This window comes from Puma concolor, chromosome B1 (genome assembly GCF_028749965.1).
Source record: "Puma concolor isolate L17-30 chromosome B1, mPumCon1.1.hap2, whole genome shotgun sequence".
Taxonomy (NCBI): Eukaryota; Metazoa; Chordata; class Mammalia; order Carnivora; family Felidae; genus Puma; species Puma concolor.
Genome location: NC_141670.1, coordinates 103,187,551 through 103,208,995, shown reverse-complemented (window position 1 = coordinate 103,208,995; position 21,445 = coordinate 103,187,551). Strand labels below are relative to the sequence as shown.

Sequence of the window (21,445 nt, the reverse complement as noted above, 5' to 3'; positions counted from 1 at the left end):
ATAAAAAGTGTGCCAGGTGCTTGGAATAGGAAGGAAACTGAGGCACCATTCCTGCCAGCAGAGAACGAACAGTTTGAGAGGACAACTTTTTTAAGGCCACACTTATGTTTTAAACATAGGATTTGACTTCTGGAACCTTGTTCTAAAAGCTTTAGAACACTGTAATTTGGAAATCGTGGTCTTATTCTAGTTTAGAAGTATTTCTTGTCTGGAAACTTTAAAGAAGGAAATGTGATATTGGAGTAACATTAAACACTTTCTATGTGTGTGCATTCACACTCATGCAATCAAATAATTTATTCTGAAATGGTGCAAATGTTGATAAAGCCGAACTATCTTCTATAATTGGTTAAAATGTTCTTTTCAGGTTTGTTAAGATGAAACGCTGCAGGTGGGCCTTCTGAAGACAAGGAGAAAGAAAAACAACACTGCAGACTCTGGAAAAAAATTGAGTAAATATTTTGGCCAAGTTTTTAAAAAAATAATTTCCAATTAAAGCTGAGATAGACGAAATCTGACTTTCTGCTTCAGTTGTGTTTTAAGCTGCTTGAGTGGTCATAGAGTGAAGGTTGGGGCAGTATATAACATGACCTGCCATTCATCTTACCTCACTTTTGAATTGTTGATATCTGATTGACAATTAAGTTGTGTGCTTAGCTTGTGTATTGGGAGGAGAAAGCCAAGGGAAGCTTTGGCTTAATTCTCTATCAAGTGTTAACATTTTTTTCTTTCTTTTTCTTGCTCATGCCCATGTTATAAAAGGCTTTAAAAATAAATGAAGAAAATTAGTTGACTTTGGTTTGTTCTTCACAGGATACTAGGTATGTTGAAGTCAAGTATATTTTATATTATGAGTTCTATGGAGATTAGTAGAAGACACAGTTAAACACGATGAAGAAATATTTAATTCATTTCATCAATATTTATTGAGTACCATATTTCAGGCTTTTAGTATTAGTTTTCATCATGGCCCTTGAGAATACTAGAGTAGTGAATTTTGCCTGGAAGGTAATATTTTTGTGAAATATCATACATTTTTTTATTTCTATGTGCAAAGATGTTTTTGGTTTATATAAAAGACTAGAAAACAGCACTGCCCATATGGTAAATGTTTGTATTTGTAATAAATCTTTCATAATTTTAATAAAGGAAGGTACTCTACTAGTGCTACTCTAAGGTACAGTGGGATACTAGGATTCTTCTAGACTTCATTTCATCATATTTTTTTTCATGTTAAAGATAATGATAGAATTTCAAAATTTCTTGAGAGGTTAAGAAAATTAACTCTTTAATATGAGAAAATTTCAGGCAATTTATATATAATGAATAAAAGTGACATGGTCAGGCAACAGTCTGGTGATGAGTTGGAGGGTGATGAGTTTGGCAGAGTGGTGATCATAAGAGGCATTGTAATAATTCAGGTGGCAAATGAGAACCAGAAGTACAGAGATGCAAATGGGAATTAAAGATGGAGATGGATTAGACAGATGCAAAGGAGATGTATTGAGTAGGATTTTGGGCTTGAGAGAAAGTCGAGTCTGGGTAATTTTTAGCTACTGTCATATGCAAGCACATAATAAATGTATAATAAACATTTGAAGGATAAAGGAACTGATATCTGATATCTGGCTTGAGAAACTGAGTGGATTCTGGGACCATTTACTGAGGCAGTATAGGAAGAACAATAGATTGGGGAACATGGTTGTGGGGCTGTTGTTATGAGGCATCTGTGACTTCCAAGAAATGTCATTAGGAAGCTGGATATAGATCTTAGTTAAGAAGACCCCGCTGGGGATATAAAATTTGGAGTCTCAGCTTATAGATGATGGTTAAAAGCAATGTGACTAGATGAGATCACTCAGGGAAAAAATGTAGAGTAAAAGAAAAGAAATGCGGATAGGGAAGACTAATAAATCCCTATCCTGGAAGGAAGACACACCTCAAAGGAGATGAATGAATGGATAAGGAAGCAGGAGAATCACAGAAGTCAGTGGAAGAACTGAGTTTGGAGAAAAGGAGTGAGTATTAAACACCTTTGAGATATCAGATAAAATGAGGACAAAGAAAGTATCTATCAGACATGTCAAGAAGTTGTTGGGGCACCTGGGTGGCTTAGTTGGTTAAGCATCTGACTTTGGCTCAGGTCATGATCTCTGCATCGGGCTCTGCTGACAGCTCAGAGCCTGGAGCCTGCTTTAGATTATGTGTCCCTCTCTCCCTCTGCCCCTCCCCCGCTCATATTTTCTCTCTCTTTCTCTCTCTCTCTCTTTCTCTCTCAATCTCTTTCAAGAATAAATAAATGTTAAAAAAAAAAATTTAAAAAAAGTTGTTGACCTGAGCAAGAGCGATTATATGGATGGAGCCAGTTCACACTGGTAAGAGATAAGGAAATTGAAATAGGTACTGTCATTTACCTATTTCAGAAAGTTTGATTCTAAATTGAATAGAGAGGGGATCGCTAGATATATGAGTTTGAGAGTTTTTGTTTTTTAAAGGTATGAGTGATATGATTTATAATCTTTATTTGCTGAGGATAAAAAAACATCAAAAATAAAATTTGAAGATAGAGGAGAGAGGGACAATAATTAGTGAAGCAAGGTCACTGACTAAGCTGGAAGGGATGGAAAATGAGGATGCAGGTCAAGGGTGCTTTAGATAGACTTCTGAGACAGGAGTTAAGGAGATGGTGATGATTACGGATACAGATGAATATGTAGAGGCAGGGTAGGGGTTGCTCCACAGAGTCCATGCAGGAGACTCTCACTTAAAGTAGAGAGAGGAAATGGTTCATTCATGGGATTGGTAATCTTCTTGGTGTGTTATTGCTGATTCCTCATCTTTTGGTAAATTGGAGGAGAGTAGAGTGCATTAGTTTAGCTTAACATGCCTGGTATGAACTATCAGAATAGAGATAACTTGTAGTTATCTTGCAAAATTACTTTTCACATACTTTGTATTAGTTATCTATTGCTGAGTAACAAATTATACCTGAACTTAGTGGTTTAAAATATTTAGTATCTTAGTTTCTGTGAGTCTGGATTTGGAAGCGCCTAAACTCAGTCCTTCTGGTTTAGGGTCTGCCATGAGGTTGCAGCCAAAATCTTGGCAGGAACTTCAGTCATCTCAACTGTGGCAGAAGGATTTGCTTCCATGATGGCACACATACATGTCTGTTGGCTAGAGGCCTCAAAGCCTCACCATGCCGATCTGTCTAGGGCTTTTTAAATGTCCTAACAAGGCATCTGGCTTCCCCTGGAACAGATGATCCAAGAGAGAACAAGGAGGAAGCTGTGATGCCAGTTTTGACTTAGTTACACACCAGTGCTCCTGACATACTCTTTTACAGCTGTATCACTAAGTCCAGCCCACACCTGAGAGGAGAATTAAGTTCTACCTCTTGAAGGGAGGAATGTTAAAGAGTTTTTGGACATTTTAAAACTACCATACATTTTATCAATTGTCAAGTTCTTTAGGGGCAAAAAAGCTCTTTAAAAGTCAGTGAATAATAGCCTTTATGATCAGGTGAGAGAGAGGTTCTAGAGGAGTGGGAGGTGGTTAAGTTAGATTTGGTTCGCTTTATAATTTGGCCTTTTTTGCTGCTAATCAGGCTGTACAACTTGTGTTACCACTCAGGGTTATTTAAAAAAAAGTGCTTGTTGACCCTTGACTTAATAGAGAATCATTTTAGGTTAAAAAAAAAATGCCATAGTGGGCAAAATATGAATTTTTTATGCCAAAATTTGAATTTTGGTAGCATTCATATTAGCTTCTAAATGTAGAGTTGGGAGGAAGGATCTCATTTTTCATATAACGAAACTTAGAACTAAGAGATAATTACTGGGGCCTTAGCTGTGTTTGTGCTTAGCTTCTCAGTGCCATAGTTTTCTCGTCTTTAAAATGGGGAATTGTTAATGAGTAGTTATTTGTGACAATTAGATGAGTAAATGCACATAAAGTGTTTAGCACTGTGTCTAGCACACAGCAAACCTTGAATAAGTGTTGTAGCCATTGTTATGATAGCTATATTTTTATCATTTTAATGGTGCATTAATACCATGGAATGAATGTTTCAAAGGGTAAGAGAACATTGACCAAATGTTTAAAGTCTGAATTTTAGATTATTGATCTGTTTGTACTTGGTCACTTTTTATGTATACGTAAAGTATATTTCTATTCATATCCATTTAAAATGCTGTGTCTCATATCAACAGTAGTACTGTATGGGTCATATCCACATAAAACTTCCCCAAAGCAGACTTCTTTGTTGTTGTTTTACTTACATGAAAGTTCAGTTTCAGTTGTAGCAATATCGTCAGCTCACAGGAATTGGCTGTTAAATGAATCTTGTGGGCTCTTAGGGTAGCAACATACTAATAAGAAAACGTTTTCTTTGAACTTGATGTGAGGAGAGTGTTGGTAAACACATGTGACAAGTTTCTCCCTCTCCCCACATCCAAAGACCCTTTTTGGTTGGGTGAATAGTTTGAACATGTATTTGGGAGGGTTTCTGACTGAAGTGACATAAGGTAGAAGATAGAACCTTAAGAGCCAGATAGGAAAATGGAAATAGATTTATTACAGAAATCTTCTAGAATTTTATTTTGCTGGTGCTTTTTAGTGTTATGCCTTCTGGTGTATTTTTAATCTAAATCAAAGTTGATATATTGAATTCTTGATTAAAAGAATTGAAGGAGGGGCACCAGGGTGGCTCAGTTGGAGTGTTCGACTTCTGCTCAGATCATGATCTCAGGGTTCATGAGTTCAACCCCTGCATCGGACTTGCTGCTGTCAGCTCAGAGCTTGGAGCCTGCTTTGGATTCTGTGTTTCCCTCTGTCTTCCTTCTGTCTTTCTCTCTGCCCCTCCTGCTTGTGCTTTCTCTTTCTCCCAAAAAATAAACAAACACTTAAAAAAAAAAAAGGAAACTTGCAGAATGTGTTCACTAGTCAGTACAAAATGAAGACAAAACCCCACAACCAGTGAATGGGAAGTAAAAGTAGGAGGATTACATCTTTCACTTGGCAGTTACTATTGAGCTCTTTGCATTGCTGACCATATCAAGGAATATGTTGAAGGTAGAAATTAGTTCTGGTGGATTATTAAAAGTGGATTGTATTTAAGAATCATGGTTTCTTCTAGGTTCGGAGAGTTTGAAGTCTGTTCTTTTTACCCTATTAATAGATATGTTTTCTACAGATTTTTAAGAGATTTGTTTTGCTTTTAATAAGTATTTAGGTAAACCAGCATAAATTTCTGTCTATAGCAGTGAGGTGTGCTAAAGTGCAACATTTTTGTTGAATGATATGATTTCTGAGATGTTAAAAATTCTTTCATATATAACATAAAGAACAGTTTTTGTAGCATAGATTACATTATTAAAAAGTATGTTTAGGGGCGCCTGGGTGGTGCAGTCGGTTAAGCGTCCGACTTCAGCCAGGTCACGATCTCGCGGTCTGTGAGTTCGAGCCCCGCGTCGGGCTCTGGGCTGATGGCTCAGAGCATGGAGCCTGTTTCCGATTCTGTGTCTCCCTCTCTCTCTGCCCCTCCCCCGTTCATGCTCTGTCTCTCTCTCTGTCCCAAAAATAAATAAACGTTGAAAAAAAAAAAATTAAAAAAAAAAAAAGTATGTTTAGTTTGCAGATTTTTAGTGTTTGAATTGTCACTCACCATATCTGAATATTTCTTTAGCAATAGTTGCCTGGTAACTAGTGTATTTTGGTACTTGATCTGCTTCTAAGAATCATATCATACTCACTGTTATTTGTAGAACTATGTTATTCATATTAACTTAATTTCTTGATTGTTATTTGTGCCAACTAATTTTTTTGGTTATAAAATTCTGTTATTTAGTTAAATATATGTATTTTTCTCATATATTGTAAGGAATGAAATACATTTCAATCATTGTCTACTGCTATGCATTTTATTTATTTTTTTTAGCTTTCACCTTTTTTGTTGAGCTGATTTTTTCTTAAAGAACATTAATGATAGTAGCTTAGCACCACTGCTGTAATGTGTTTCTTGTCAGGCACTGTATGTTAGCTTGTTTGCTTCATGTTTTTAATGCCTTGAGCATCTCTTCAGAGAAGAGATGGCCATTTGGAAACAGGCTCAAAGAGATTCAGTAACTTGCTCAAGCTATCTCACAGCTAAGGAAGGTATTAAAGGGGTAGAGCAAGCTTTCCATTTCAAATCTGACTGTAAAGCCTAGTTCCAGTATACCAGATGATTTCTGTTATTTCTGATAGAATGTTATTTTACCATTTAATTCTGTTGGGTTTTGGAGTTAGTTAATAGTGAATTGTGTTTGTTGCACTTGGAATCCTGGGACTGAAAGGAACCTGGAATGACTTTCTCGGTAGAGATAGTTATATACCTGGTCTAACTTAAGAGGATAATTGTCTATCTTGTTTGTTTAAATGAACAGAATAGGACATTATAGATTTTTGCTTTATTTTTGAATTTTAAGAGATAATATTGGTTAATACTCCCCTTGAAGGGATGGATGGTGGAATTTAAAGCCTTGTATCCTGATAGGTAAAATATTTTAGTCAGATTGGGCTTTTCCAATCACTCTATGTTTAATGGGTAATAACAACCTTGTTAATATATTCCATTATTATCTTGTAATGTAAGATTTACATATTTATTTTATGTGAGATATTAGTTGTAGTAAGTACTTCCCTATTTTATATACTTTATTTATGAAGCATCATGGAATTGGAAAGTCATGTGTTTTAGGCCGTTTACCTTTAGATTGGTGAATGGTCAGTGTTTAAATGAATAGCTCAAATGTTCTAATCATCCTTGAAACTTCATTTTGGATAAAAATGTTGTCATGATATGATTTATGTTTTACTTTTGTTTTGGGATGTCATTATGTCATAGTAGAGATGAGCAGTCTGTTCAGACATTTCATTTTATTGGTATTTACTTAGATATCTGGCTTCTTAATTCTAAGGTGGACATAAATGACTTTGAAATGGGGAACTTTTACAAAAGTTATCTCCAGATAATTTGTTACATATGAGCAGAAATCAAACAGTAACTGAAAAATTCTCAAGTAAGTGTATATATTCTGTAACAGTTACTGTAGATCAGTAAAATTGGCCAAGGGTAAGTGCTTTGTCCTAATAGGTGTTTAATTTTACCTGATGGTAGAGAGAATATGAATATTGATGAAGTTCAGAGGAGAGCTGTAAAGTTCATTTATTTTCCAACTTTTAAAACTCATGCAGTTTCTTTCATAGAAAAGGAACTGAGGGCGCCTGGGTGGCTCAGTTGGTTAGGTGTCTGACTATTGATACTGGCTCAGATTATGATCTCGCGGTCTCCGAGCCCTGCTCTACACTAACAGCTCAGAGCCTGCTTGGGATTCTCTCCCTTTTCTCTCTCTGCCCCTACCCTGCTCGTGCATTTGTGTGTTTGCGCTCTCTCTCTCTCTTTCTCTCAAATTAAGATACAATACAATAAAAACATTTTAGAAAAGGAACTATCATTAAATGCAGAGAATTTTAATATGATGGTCTGAAGATACAAAGAATTGTGATTTGTCTTTTTATACAAAGAATTGTGATTTCATTGTTGCGTGAGATCTGATTAAACTTTTTCCACATAATTGGGTTGTTAAAAAGTTGAATATCCTCTTCTTAAACTCAAGCAAATTAAAACCAGATTTTCTTGAGAGTGAAAAAGATCACTTAGGAATCTCTTTGGCTCTGGGTACATTGGAATACTCACTTATCATTTTTTTTTTTTTAATACTTTTGGCGATAGCTCATAATTATGTACTTCCATGATGATGTATTTATTTCATTCATTTCTGAAACAAGTATTTATTGAGAGACTTCTGTATACAGAACTTGGTTAGATATTACGCTTAAATGGGTAGGGCAAACCCATCCTTAAGAACATTTGTCTACCAGGGGAGACAAACTTCTAAAGTAATGATTGTAATATGGTACGATAACTGCTAAGATACAGGTATTCATTCAAACAGCCTTTTTTTTTTCCTAGTATTTTCTATATTTCCAGACATCGTACTAAAAAGGTTATTGTAAATATTCCAAATCTTGTACTTAATACTCAGAATTCTTAGCTGCATTACAGAATTTTTAAGCTCAATAAATATTTATTGAATGAATAAACAAAAAAGTAGCTCAACATTATCAAGCAACTGTCTTAACTATGTTGTTCCAAAAAATCTAAATCAGTATTTACTTTCCCATGACAGTACCCAAGAAAGCTCTGTGTCTTCATAACCAGATCTTTTCACTTCATAGGTAATGTTATATATAGACTTGTTCCAGTTTAAACCTGATATAGGAAAACCTTATACCTGAAATCCTGTGTCAAATTATGGGATGATATCTCTTCTTTTGGAAGAAGGTAATCTAACCAGTGCAGTGAAGTTTTCTTGACAAGCTGTGGGCAGGTGCACAGATCCTCCAGTTCCTCCCACTCACCCCTTTTCTGAGATGATAAATAATTATTGCTGAGGTAGGGTGGAATTGGGGGACTTGGGGTAAGCTGTGGTGATGAAGGCCCTCTTATTCATTATTTTCTTTCACCAACCACTTAGGGTCATTCTTCTTACAGTTGTCACAAACGCAAATTAAAAGCTAAAAACTAAGAAAAATAGAAAAGGAACAGGTACTGTAGAAGTTATGGGACTAGTGCCAAAAAACTTGGAGTAATAAGTAAAAAAAAAAAAAAAATGAAATAGAAGAGATTTTAGATAAATATGAATTTGACTTTTTTTTTTTTATTGAGAGAGAGAGAGAGAGAATCCCATGAGGGAGGGGGAGAGAGAGAGAGAGAAAGAAAAAGAGTGGATGGAGCTCACCTGAAGAGGGGCTCGAGCTCACCTGATGAGGGACTCAAACTCATGAACCATGAAATCATGACCTGAGCCAAAGTCAAATGCTTAACCAACTGAGTCACTCAGGCGCCCTGAATTTGATTTTTCAAAAATCTATGGAAGCCATCAGATTCTTTCATCTTTCTATCACCAGATCTCCCCATATCTTGGTCTTTCCTTTCCTTTCTTCCTGTTCAGATGAAGGAAATGTTTCTCTTTCTGTCATATATATATATATATATATATACATATATATATATATATATATTACACATGATATATATATATACACACACCCTGAATTAAACCAAACTTTTAAAAGATATTAAATATTTAACACTGTGTCCTTTAAATGGTATGGTTTTATGATCTCTTTATTTTATTTTTTAATTTTATTTATTTATTTTTTTATGATCTCTTTAAAGTACAGAATCATTTTTCATGTAAAAGAAAGCCATCCTCAGATTTAATAGGACTGGTAACAAACAAACAAAAAAATAGTTCCTTAGTTTAGGTCTTCCTAGAACCAATACCTGGATAAGGAAGGACTCAAGTATAGAAGTGATCGTAGGAAAGACTGGTAGGAGAATGGGGAAGTAAGAAAGGAAAGGGATTGAAGTCAGTAAAGGGCATTATCCTAGCAGTTACCACTGTGGGCATCTGGAGCTCACTACCATTGGTGAACTCTTGGGAAACCAAATGGAATATGCCTCAGGGGCGCCTGGGTGGCTCAGTCGGTTAAGCGTCTGACTCTTAGTTTCAGCTCTGGTCATGATCTCATGGTTGGGGAGTTTGAGCCCTGCATTGGGCTCTGTGCTGACAGCGTGGGGCCTGCTTGGAAGTCTCTCTCTCTCCCTCCCCCCCCCCTTCTGCCCCTCCTCTGCTCTCTCTCAAAAATAAATAAGTAAACTTAAAAAAATACTATGCCTCAGAGTTATCCCAAATCAAGAACAAAGAAGCTGCAGTTGTGTATCCACCACTTTCCTAGCCGTCATTGATGTTACCTCTTTGGCATTTCTGGCTTGCCCTGAGTATAAGCTGAGCATGTTTCTGCAGTCCAAAAGCAGCCCTCAGTAAAGTATTCGGTTGTTCCAAATGAGCAGTCATCTTGTGTAGAGATGAATGCTAACAGTATGTGAGCAAGACACCAAAAGCATTGGTTGCAATCAGCAAACATTTATATGGTGTATTATTTACTATGTGCTGGGTACTATTCTAAATGGTTTACATACATGAATTTATCAGTTTTCACTATTCACCTCTGTCAGGTAGGTACTATTAGTGTTCTTGTTTTACAGATGAGGGAATAGAGCACAGAATGGTTAGGTAACTTGCCCATGGTCACACAGCTATAACATTAGATCTGGTAGTTCTAACTTAGTCTAGTATAGAATCCATGCTCTCAATCCACATAATGTCCTGTTTCTGGAACAATATAGTCTGAAGCAGGATCTTTGGATTCTACTATTTTTTCTTTGATGACTGCCTCCTCCTTCTCCCTTCCCCACTCTCTCTTAATGTTCTTTATGTGCTTTCTTGATGAAACTTACTTGTCTCCCCTTTCTAGAACAGTATATATTCCTTCCATTCTTATATTCAAGGCTGTCAATTCAAATAATTCATGCTAAGGTGATCTTTCTGATGTTGTGATGAAGTTTGAGTTTGCTCAGTATTTGCACTTTAATTTTTTAAAAAGCTAAGTATTTAAGCACTGAAGAAAGACATGATGCTAGAATGACAGATGACTGAGTTGTTATTTTTGGGTTGGGAGACACCTATTTCTTGGTTGGTTATAAGAAGAGGTCAATACATGTATGCTTGGGCAAGAAAAGTCTCTCACCTGTCATTTCCTATCTTCTAGTTACCAAATCTACCTTTTTCTTTTTAAATTATGGAAGTATTATATGCCAATTGTAAAACATTAGACAATACCTAAGTGTCAAGAGTAAAAGTGGAAGTCCTGTTTCACTGTTTCTTTTCCTTCCTCCTAAGTCTTTCCCAATGCTCTCTCTAGAGGTAATGATAATATGGCTTCACTGTTTTTGCTGATTTAAAAAAGTGCGTATATATACACACACTCCATATATGTGCACATTTATACATATGTGTGTGTATATATATATATATATATATATGGTGTCTATATGTAATATACATAATGGATAGTCTTTTTTTATGTTTATTCAGTTTTTTTTGAGAGAGAGACAGAGCATGAGTGGGGAAGGGGCAGAAAGAGAGGGAGACACAGAATCTGAAGCAGGCTCCAGGCTGTGAGCTTTCAGCACAGAGCCCGACGTGAGGCTTGAACCCATGAACTGTGAGATCATGACCTGAGCCAAAGTCGGATGCTCAACCGACTGAGCCACCCAGGCACCCCTGGTCTTTTTTCTTTTAAACATTAAGTGGAATGCTATACATTTTGTTTCTCAACTTGCTCTTTCCCTGCTAACATTACATATATCCTGGACTTTTCTGTGTATCAGCCCATATAGAGCTATCTCATTTTTTTTTTAGAAAGGCTGCATATTATTTCCCAGTAAAGTATACTATATTTAACTATTTAATTATTTTCCTGTTAATTGATATGTTTTTTCAAATTTTTCAGTACACTGTGTAATGCTGTCCGAGTTAAAGTATACACATTCTTACAGTATTTGAATAAATTGTTCTTTCCAAATGTAGTTTACTCCCCAACTGTGTATGAGTGCCCATTTTCCCATACTTTTGCTGAAGTAGTTGTTCACAGTCTTTCTAATTTTTACTTATATCACTATTGGGTGATTGTCCCAATGTTTAGTGATACCATCTTTCTCTGTAAATTGCCTACTTATATATTTTGTTCATTTGCCTATTATATTATTTATATTTTTTCCTACTAATTTGTGGGATGACCTCCATTTCTGAAGGACCAAATTAAGATTTTGAATTCTGTCTCTAAAAGTGTTAATGTAAGTGTTAGATGTTTGATAATTTGATTTTTTTTATGCCAGTGAGAAAGAAAGAAAATAGTTGGAATGTAGTATTTGAAAAGATTTTACAGGTAATACACTTTGAAAAGTAATCATTTTGGAAAGGTATTTCCTAAAATGGTGGTAGTAGTGGTGGTGTTAAATTAGGAACTTTGATAAATCTCTAGTTTATGCTCTGTTTGCTTGAGCTATTTCACATTTTCATGTTTTGCTTTGTCACTAAAAATAATAATTGCCACAATTTCTATTTTAATGTAGACAGCAGTTTTGAATATCATGGATTTCAGGAAGAATGAAGAGAATATAGATGAGTCATGAAAATATTGAGGGGTGTCTGAGTGGCTCAGTCAGTTAAGCATCCGATTTCGGCTCTAGGTCATGATACCACAGCCCGTGGGTTTGATCCCTGCATCAGGCTCTGTGCTGACAGCCCAGAGCCTGGAACCTACTTTGGATTCTGTGTTTCCTCTTCTGCTTGCGCTGTGTCTCTGTCTCTTTCTCAAAAATAAATAAGCATCAAAAAAAATTTTTTTAAGAAAATATTGGGGCGCCTGGGTGGCTCAGTCGGCTAAGCCTCCGACTTCAGCTCAGGTCACGATCTCGTGGTCCGTGGGTTCGAGCCCCGCGTCGGGCTCTGGGCTGATGGCTCAGAGCCTGGAGCCTGCTTCCGATTCTGTGTCTCCCTCTCTCTCTCTGCCCCTCCCCTGTTTATGCTCTGTCTCTCTCTGTCTCAAAAATAAATAAACGTTAAAAAAAATTAAAAAAAAACTATTGAGAGAGCTTGTCTTAAAACATGTAGGTCAGATATTTTCTTACATAATAGATAAAAATACCATTTAAAATGATGTAATACTTGAAAACAGTGACTGTGTTCAAGGCACTGTCACTGGTATTATGGATACAAAGATAAATAAAACAATCCTTACTGATCATAATATATTGGGAGAGAGAGAAGCAAGATAGATTAAGTTCAAGTTATGTGTCTTTGGGAGGATGCTCAACTGACTGAGCCACCTAGGTGCCCATCCTTTAATTCTTTTAATCAAGAATTCAGTATATCAACTTTCATTTAGATTAAAAATACACCAGGAGGCATAACACTAAAAAGCACCAGCAAAGTAAAATTCTAAAAGATTTTTGTAATGAAACTATTTCAATTTTCCTATCTGGCCCTTAAGCTTCTCTTTTATTTTCTACTTTATGAACTTCTACTTTTATTAAATTTACCTTTTTTCCTCTCTTACATGATTTCCTTTGCAGTTTAATAAATCTCTGATTCTAAATTTAATATTTGAATCTTCAGCCTTTAGATGCTGCTCTGGAAAAACTTCAGTAATGGATCAAAGGAAGAATGAGAGTATTGTTCCTAGTATCACTCAATTAGAAGATTTTCTTACAGAACACAATTCCAATGTTGTTTGGCTCCTTGTTGGTAAGTAGAATATATTTTCTTGTACTTTGTTTTTTATGTACGGATTAACAACTGTCACATTTTAAGCAGTAGTTAGCTGAAGTTGAAATGCTTACACTACCATTCGTTTATTTTTTGGAAAAAAGGTTTCAATCTGTATTTCTATGAATATTTGCTCTGGCAAGTGCTCTAGAGGGCTCTTTTTCTTAGGTTGCCTCCTTTTGTGTGAGTTAGGGGAGGTGGGAGGAGAAGAAAGACATTGCAATTAGTTTATCTTTCCTGTCGCAAGTCCACTCCTTCACCAAACCCCATCTCAGTGCGTGCACGTGTGTGCGCACGCGCGCGCACGCACACACACACTTTTTTGTTTTATCATGATGAATCCCTATGGTAAATATGTTTTTATAGCAAAATAAGAGTGTATATGCCTAGTTAATCTCATCTCTTTCATTACTCTTTATACTTAACAGTGGGCTCTGCCAGTAAAAAATAAAAAATTGGGGGCTAATACTCCAGCAGTTTTCTAGGTACATAGAAATAATACAAAACAGTGTATAAATCAATGGCAAAGAGAGGGAGGGAAAATGAATGAATGAATGAATATGAATAAGAGGAAGAGAATATTGTGGGCTGTTACTGCCCAGAAAGTTTTTGTGGATTTGAATTTTAGCATAAAAATTAGAAAGGTAGAGGCGAAAATAGAAAGGGTAAGATGGGGTAAGAAGGGAAAAAGAGGTAATGATGTTTATTGTGTATCTTCTGTGTGCCACATACCACTGGCATTTTGCATATGTTGTCTCAATGCTCGGAGAAGACTTAAGGTAGGTATTATTCTTTTCCTTTTAACATGTTGAAGAATTGAGGCCCATAAGGATTAAATAACTTACACAGGTTACATAGCTCCTTTTTTTCTGAGTGCATGCTTATGTTTCTTTCATGACACCACAGGACGTGTAAGGAAATGGGTAGAGGTGAAGTGTATATAGAAGGAATTATGATTTAAACTTTGAGTTCTGATTTTTTCTAATTGACAGAAGTGCCCTATTATAAATCATTCATTAAAGCCAAAAAAGTAAAATGAAATGCAAAATATTAATATGAAATAGAACTTCATAAAAGCAGCATTGAAAATTACCTTTTAGGTTAATTATGGTAGAATTCTTCCTTATTTCCTATCACTGTCTTCTCTTATTACCTAGAATTTCTCTGACTTTTTTCTGTTGTGTACAACTCCTCTTCTTAAGGAAAAAACAACAGCAACATCCAGAAAGACATTGAGTGACTATTTACTCTTGCTGTTTTACTAAGTGGCCTTATGATATTGAAGGGGTTTGAGAGACATGATAGAGCGAAAAGGCCACAAGTCTCAGGTTGTATAATACTAGAAGCATACTTTCTCAGCAGATACCTCTTGTTTTTCCGAATGACCCACAGTAACCTGCTGTCAACACAGTGATTTACAGTAAAAATTAGCACAAAATGTTTTTAAACTTAAACCATAATGACATATTCAAATCACTATTTTGTATACCTGAAACTAATATTATATTATGTGTCAACTATACTTCAATAAAAAAACCCAAAACACTTTTTTTTAAATGTTTATTTATTTTTGAGAGAGAGAGAGAGACAGAGTGTGAGCAGGGGAGGGACAGAGAGAGAGACACAGAATCCAAAGTAGGCTCCAGGCTCCACGCTGTCAGCACACAGCCTGGTATGTGGCTTGAACCCATGAACCATGAGATAATGACCTGGGCTGAAGTCGGACGCTTAACCAACTGAGCCACCCAGGTGCCAACCCCCCCCCCGCCCCGCCCCCCCAAAACACTTTTTACAAACAAAAATACAATGACATATCATCAAAATAACTTTTCAAAAGAATTGTTCTAGAAATAATATTTATGGACAAATCATAGCACTTATTACATCAGAGCTGTTACCATCAATCTAAGCTACCCTGAGAAAATATATTTTGATTCTCCGTGACTGCTTGGTTTTATCCATGTTAAAATAACTTTTTTAAAAAGTTAGGAACTTAATGTGCTGTTGTTAAATGGTGATACATGTTAAATTGCTTTACATTATTTTGTCCTAATTTGGAAAATAGTTATACTTCTAAAGTGAATAAGTAAAAGGAAAGTTATTATCAAAAATTGCTTTCTCACATTTTAATTTTTGTATATTAATGAACTAGGTTCTTTGTGGGAATATTCTGAATCCTGTAAGTGACTATAAACTTTTCATGAAAAATTGTCAAATTTGAAATACCATTTACTGTAGCATATTCACTGGCATTCTTTAAAAGTAGGTTATTGTCTTATCTATTAGAGGAAAATAGCATAAGGTGGCCTGTTTAATATAGATATGCCTTTATGTAGAGTAAAACTCTCACTTCTTTACCTTTTATTAAAAAGCAGGAACTATTGATTAAAAAAAAAAACACTGCTTTTTCTCTGATTTAAAAAAATCATTGGTTTTCATTCTTTTTAAATAACTGTAGCCTTTAGGACACAGCTTGGGAATGAGCTTTTAGCCTAATAAAGGTGGACATTTTTCGGAATATTTAGAAATAAGGGCTTTCTCTTTCCAGAACATCTTTATATATGTTTAATAACTAAAACAGTACCAAATAGTGAGAAAGAAAACAAAAAAAGGAAGTATTTCTTTAGTTAATCTGATTGGAATATGTGCTTTTCTGGCTAATACGTAAGGAAAAATGAGAAAAGATGGATAAGGTAGAATCAGTATCTGGTGTTAAAAATCCAAGTATTAAATTCTAAGAGGACATATTACTATATAGAAGTAAGTCCTATCATTTCTGAATGTAATGATCTTTTACTAACAAGTTTTTATTAAGATATTAAAGTGATTGTAAAGGAAACTTATAGTGAGATTCTTTTGCATTTTTTTCTCCCAACAGCTACCATTTTGTCCTGTGGATGGATTATTTATCTCACGTATTACAATTCTCGAAATGTTGGTCTTATTTTAACATTGGTTCTTAATAGATTATACAAACATGGGTATATCCATATTGGTAAGTTTGAGTAACACTGAATTTTTTTCTTCTGCATAACCTTGAGATTTATATTATAAATTTATATTTTATAAGTGATCATCAGAAATTACCTTTGTTTTATGAATGTTAACCTAACTGGAATTTCTCTCACACAGCACTCTATGACAGAAGATAAACTATCACTTGGTTAGGTTCTTTATCTCATTCTTGTTTCTTAAAGTGTTTCTATAGTAACTTTTGGATTTTTTTTTTTTTTTGCTTGTAAAAGATACTTATTAAAATAATTGGAAAAATATAGGCACATATAAAATATAGAAATAGAAATTTCTTAGGATACTACTATCCAAAGAAAGTTTCTAATGCTCACTGAAGTTTTTGCCGTTTTATTTTTTTTTTTCTTTCAGTAACCTCTACTTAAAAAAATCTATAAGTTGGAATCATTTTGTGCATTTCATTTTGTGGTCCACATTATTAACTTAGTAATGACTACTTATAAGTGGGAAGTTTTCAGATTCAAGGGTCTATCAGGAACCAATATGTTTTAGAAAGCCCTCGACCAGTGGGAAAAAGGGTTGAGAGGTCACTGACTAGAACCATCCTAACTTTCCTTAGAGTACTTCTTAGTGGTCGATATAAATAACATTTCCCTCAAACATAAGTCATCTTCCACTAATTTGAGACAATGGTTCCTGGAATCAAAGAAATTAATGGAGAAAGATGGTGAATTATCACTGCTTTGGGATTTATTTAATAGTTGTGCATAATTAAGGGAATTATTCATATGGAGCAACTATTTAATGTCTTCATATGCGTATTTAGCAGTTTCAGTTCATAGTGATGGTACTTATTGTACTTTTTGTTATATTTGAGGAGAGAGGGATAGAAAATTAGTAAGGCTGTAAGGACATCAGGAGGGAGCCAGGAGAGAACATTTAATTATTGAATAAATTGAATGCTAAGATTATTTTAAGCTTCAAGTACTCTACTCTGTATCAAAACAATTCCATTAATCGCTGTTGTTGTTGTTGTTTTTCCTACAACAGGCTCCTTCTCTTTCTCTGTTCTTTCTGGAAAAGTCATGGTTCGTGAAATCTATTATATTACAGAAGACATGTCTATTAGGTAAAAAACAAAAAAAACTCATCTTAAACTTGAAATATCATAAATTTTTTTTCTGATTATATTTAATATGACTTCTTCAGATAAAACCATAAGTCAAAAATAATTTTTTCAGAGAAAGACAGATACCATATGTTTTCATTCTTATGTGGATCCTGAGAAACTTAACAGAAGCCCATGGGGGAGGGGAAGGGAAAAAAAAAAGAAAAAAAAGAGGTTAGAGTGGGAGAGAGAGCCAAAGCATAAGAGACTCTTAAAAACTGAAAACAAACTGAGGGTTGTTGGGGGTGGGGGGAGGGGAGAATAGGTGATGGGCATTGAAGAGGGCATCTTTTGGGATGAGCACTGGGTGTTGTATGGAAACTAATTTGACAATAAATTTCATATAATAAAAAAATAAATAAAATTAAAAAAAAAGAAGAAAAATAATTTTTTCAGTAAATCATATCCGGTGAATTGATGTTTAAAAATATTTTTATCAGATTAATTAGCTAAGGTTCAGACTGGCAAAAAGTTTATCAAAAGGCAGCTTGTAGGAATGAATAATCTCATTTCATTCCTATTATGAATACTTGAGCCATTAAATTACCTTACCATTTTTCTTGGAGAATTCATGGTGGTCATTTGTTACATAAAACAAGGATCAGGGATGCTGATAATATTTTTAAGGTATTATAGGTAATATGTTTTAAGAATTGTTTAGTGTCTGTTAGCTATTCTAATTTTACTTATTTATTTTTTTTGTTTTGAGAGAGAGCAGGGGAGGCACAGAGGGAGAAGGAGGGAGAGAATCTTAAGCAGACTCCATGCTCAGAATGGAGCCCAATGCGGGACTTGATCTCATGACCCTGAGATCATGACCTGGGCCGAAATCAAGAATTGGATGCTTAACCAACTGAGCCATCTAGATGCCCCTCTAAATTTACTTTAAGAAGGATACACAAATCTGAATATAATAAAAAATGATAAATAGTATATTAAATACATTCTTCTGTAGGCCTTAAAAGAAAAGCTTACTCTATTTTTGTGATTTCCTAACATTTGATTTCTTAACTTAGATAGAACTTGAAAGTTTTGAATTAGTTGAGAGGTGCTAGGGTTTGTCAACCCTCACACCTCACTTAAAATAGTAGAGACAATTTCTTTGTGACTCTAACATTATTTTTTAAAGAAAAGTAAAAAGGTGAGAGTCTATAATTATGTTCATCATTTTGGGGCATGAGGTGCTTTATAATTGTAGAGATGAACGAGTATCTTGAAAAGCTTCTATTAGCATTGTAGTGTTCCCCGTTCAAGATTTGGCCTTTTATTTATATAGTTTTTACACCATTAAAAAAATATCATTTATAGAAGAAAAAAACTTTTTCTGTTAGCACATCATTTTCCTATTACATGTGATATGGTATTAAATTTTACCTAAATAGAGTAATTTAGACTATGCAAATTCTCTTTCCTTATTTTTAACTGGGATATTATGAAACATTTATGTATACCAGAGATCCACTGAGAACTTTCTGTATTTTCATATTCATTACCAATTGCTTGCCTTTTATAACAACTAATTAAATGAATTAAGTAAATTGTTACTGAAGTTTTTATTTTGTAATTTATCTTGCATAGAATTCAAGATGGATTTATAATTTTTCGGTGGTGGAAGATGTATAATCCAAAGCAGAAGCAACATGGTGAGTCTTCATGTTTTTATGTATTTGAAATCTTTAATTATATGATGAGTGTTTTTACTTATGGACATTGAAATATTTCACATTTTATAATAGATAAAAATATTTTTTAAAGTTTTGGCATTTAAAAACTCTCATTTTCTCACCAGTTGTCTGGAGATCTTTCAGCAGCTTTCCTCTTGCCTGGTTATATTTAGTTACTTTAGCATATTATTTATTCAGGGTTATCCTCAGTATGACCCTTACCCCTATGCATAGCTTTACCTCCTATTACATCTGTGGATCTAACCCATACTATGGTTAAAATGGACTTCCTAGTACTCTTTAATCCTTCTACTAAATCACTTTTCCTACTTTTCAGGTTCTGTGACTTTATTCATACTCCTGCCTTACACTGTTACTAATTTTCATTTATCTACTATGCTAAGGGTAAAGAGAAAAGAGGACATGAAAGCTCTAGACTATCTTCTGGTTCTGCTTTAATCATCAAAATTTTATCATCTCAGAGTTTTCTCCCTAGGTCTTCATTTCACAACTCTATAAGTGCTCCTGTGCCCCTAACCTTCCTACTTGATGTTAACCATACCAGTATCTTCAAGGAATGTAGACCTTGACTTTACTCCCTAGAATAGTGGTTCCTAAACTTTTCGATCTCAGGAACTATATGTACATTCTTCTATATTACTGAGGAACCCAAAGAGCTTTTATTTTTGTAATTTATATAGATACATATTGCATTCAAAATTACACCTGATAATTATAGAAACATTTTTGATTTCATTAAAAATTAAGAAACAAAACAGATGAACATAGGGGAAGGGAAGTTTCAAATAAGGTAAAAACAGAGAGGGAGGCAAACCATAAGAGACTCTTAAATACAGAGAACAAATTGAGGGTTGCTGGAGGGGTGGTGGGTGGGGGATGAGCTAAATGAATGATGGGCATTAAGGAGGATGCTTGTTGGGATGAGCGCTGGGCGTTCTATGTAAGTGATGAATCACTGAGTTCTACTGAAACCAATACTATACTATATGTTAACTTACTTGAATTTAAAAAAAGTCATAAAGTTCCTTTTGGCACCATCCTCAAAAAATATAATAAACCCTGTACCTACTAAAATAAACAACATACTTTATGAAAAATAACTTTTCCAAAGCAAAAAAAACAAAAAAACAAAAAAAACCCAAAAACAAAAAATAAATAATGAGAAGAGTGGTATTGTTTTATATTTTGCAAATCACTTTAATGTCTAGCTTAATAGATAATTGGATTCTCATCTGTTTTTATATTCAGTCTGTTGAAGTACCATGTATAATACAGCCTTTAAAAATAACTCCACTGTCCATTCATGGGAGAGTAATTGAGAAAAAGTTAGACATCTTTGTATAATACTATTAAAATAGTTTTGACCTTACGGTCCCTGGAATAGATCTTGAGATCCCTGCAAATGTCCGCAGACCATACTCTGATAGCTACTGTTTTAGAAGATTTTAGGTGGGGACTTGGAGAATAGTGTCAGAAGATGATGACACTCCTGCACCTTTTCTTAGCTGTTAGCACATTCGGTGTTTCTGGCACCCCACATTGCAATTCTGAAATGGTGGTTAGGTTCTACAGAACTTTGGAACTTCCCAATTTTTTCCTTTTTTTGGTGGGTTCACTTTAGGAACCTTGCTGTTATTTATAATTTTATTTCTATGGGAAATTAAAGTTCCAAAAGTTTTTAAACTTAGCACAGGATTGAGGTAGCCTAAATTACTTTTGAATTCATTGTTACTTCACTTTTAGTCTTTTTTTTTTTTTTTTTACTGTCATTCCCTTGCTCCCACAAGCTTTTCCCCCTTCAACATAATCTATCATGTACCTTGAAATGACTGGCATAAATTGATAAGAATTTGGTATCTATAGAATTAATGAAATAGAATGACTAGAAAAAATAATGGGCAGATTTCGTGTCTGGAAAAAGTTTTCTAAAAATTAGAGTTGTTTGTTGGATAATTTTGAGCAGAGATTGAGTGACTTCAATTTTTTTCAGTGTTTTAAAGATGTTCTTATGAACCAATGAAATTATAGGTATATGAGTTCAGTAGACCCATTTGAAAAAAACCCCTCCCACTACCCCATGCTTTTTACCCCAGGATTCTAAGGAACACAATTAGGGAACAACTGATTTTCTCAAAATCCTTTATCAATTTGGAAGCAACTAATGTTCTCAACAATCCACATTTTGCAAATGGAAAAACAGAAATTCCTGTGATTAATAACTGATAAAACCAGAATGAAAACTGAAGTCTGCTGACTTCTAGTCTAGTGCTCCTTATATTATAAAACACGCTTGTCAAATATGGCCCAGGTAGGTTCTTGGAAATTCTTATATATAAACACTG

General features: G+C 34.6%; 1 protein-coding gene across 9 annotated transcripts in view; it reads left to right on the top strand.

The window, feature by feature from the left end:
- The window catches only part of BLTP1 (bridge-like lipid transfer protein family member 1), a 214,370-nt gene that overhangs the window by 1,338 nt on the left and 191,587 nt on the right, over positions 1-21,445 (top strand). For 8 of the 9 annotated variants that reach the window (XM_086704284.1, XM_086704285.1, XM_086704289.1 and 5 more), the window contains exons 2-6: positions 368-452; positions 13,138-13,259; positions 16,159-16,275; positions 17,301-17,379; positions 18,997-19,061. In XM_086704284.1, the coding sequence (XP_086560410.1) occupies positions 13,163-13,259; positions 16,159-16,275; positions 17,301-17,379; positions 18,997-19,061 (358 nt within the window). In that variant the 5' untranslated portion in view covers positions 368-452; positions 13,138-13,162. Of the gene's footprint in view, positions 1-367; positions 453-762; positions 822-13,137; positions 13,260-16,158; positions 16,276-17,300; positions 17,380-18,996; positions 19,062-21,445 lie in introns of all 9 variants that reach the window. The other variant, XM_086704283.1, reaches the window with a different exon arrangement.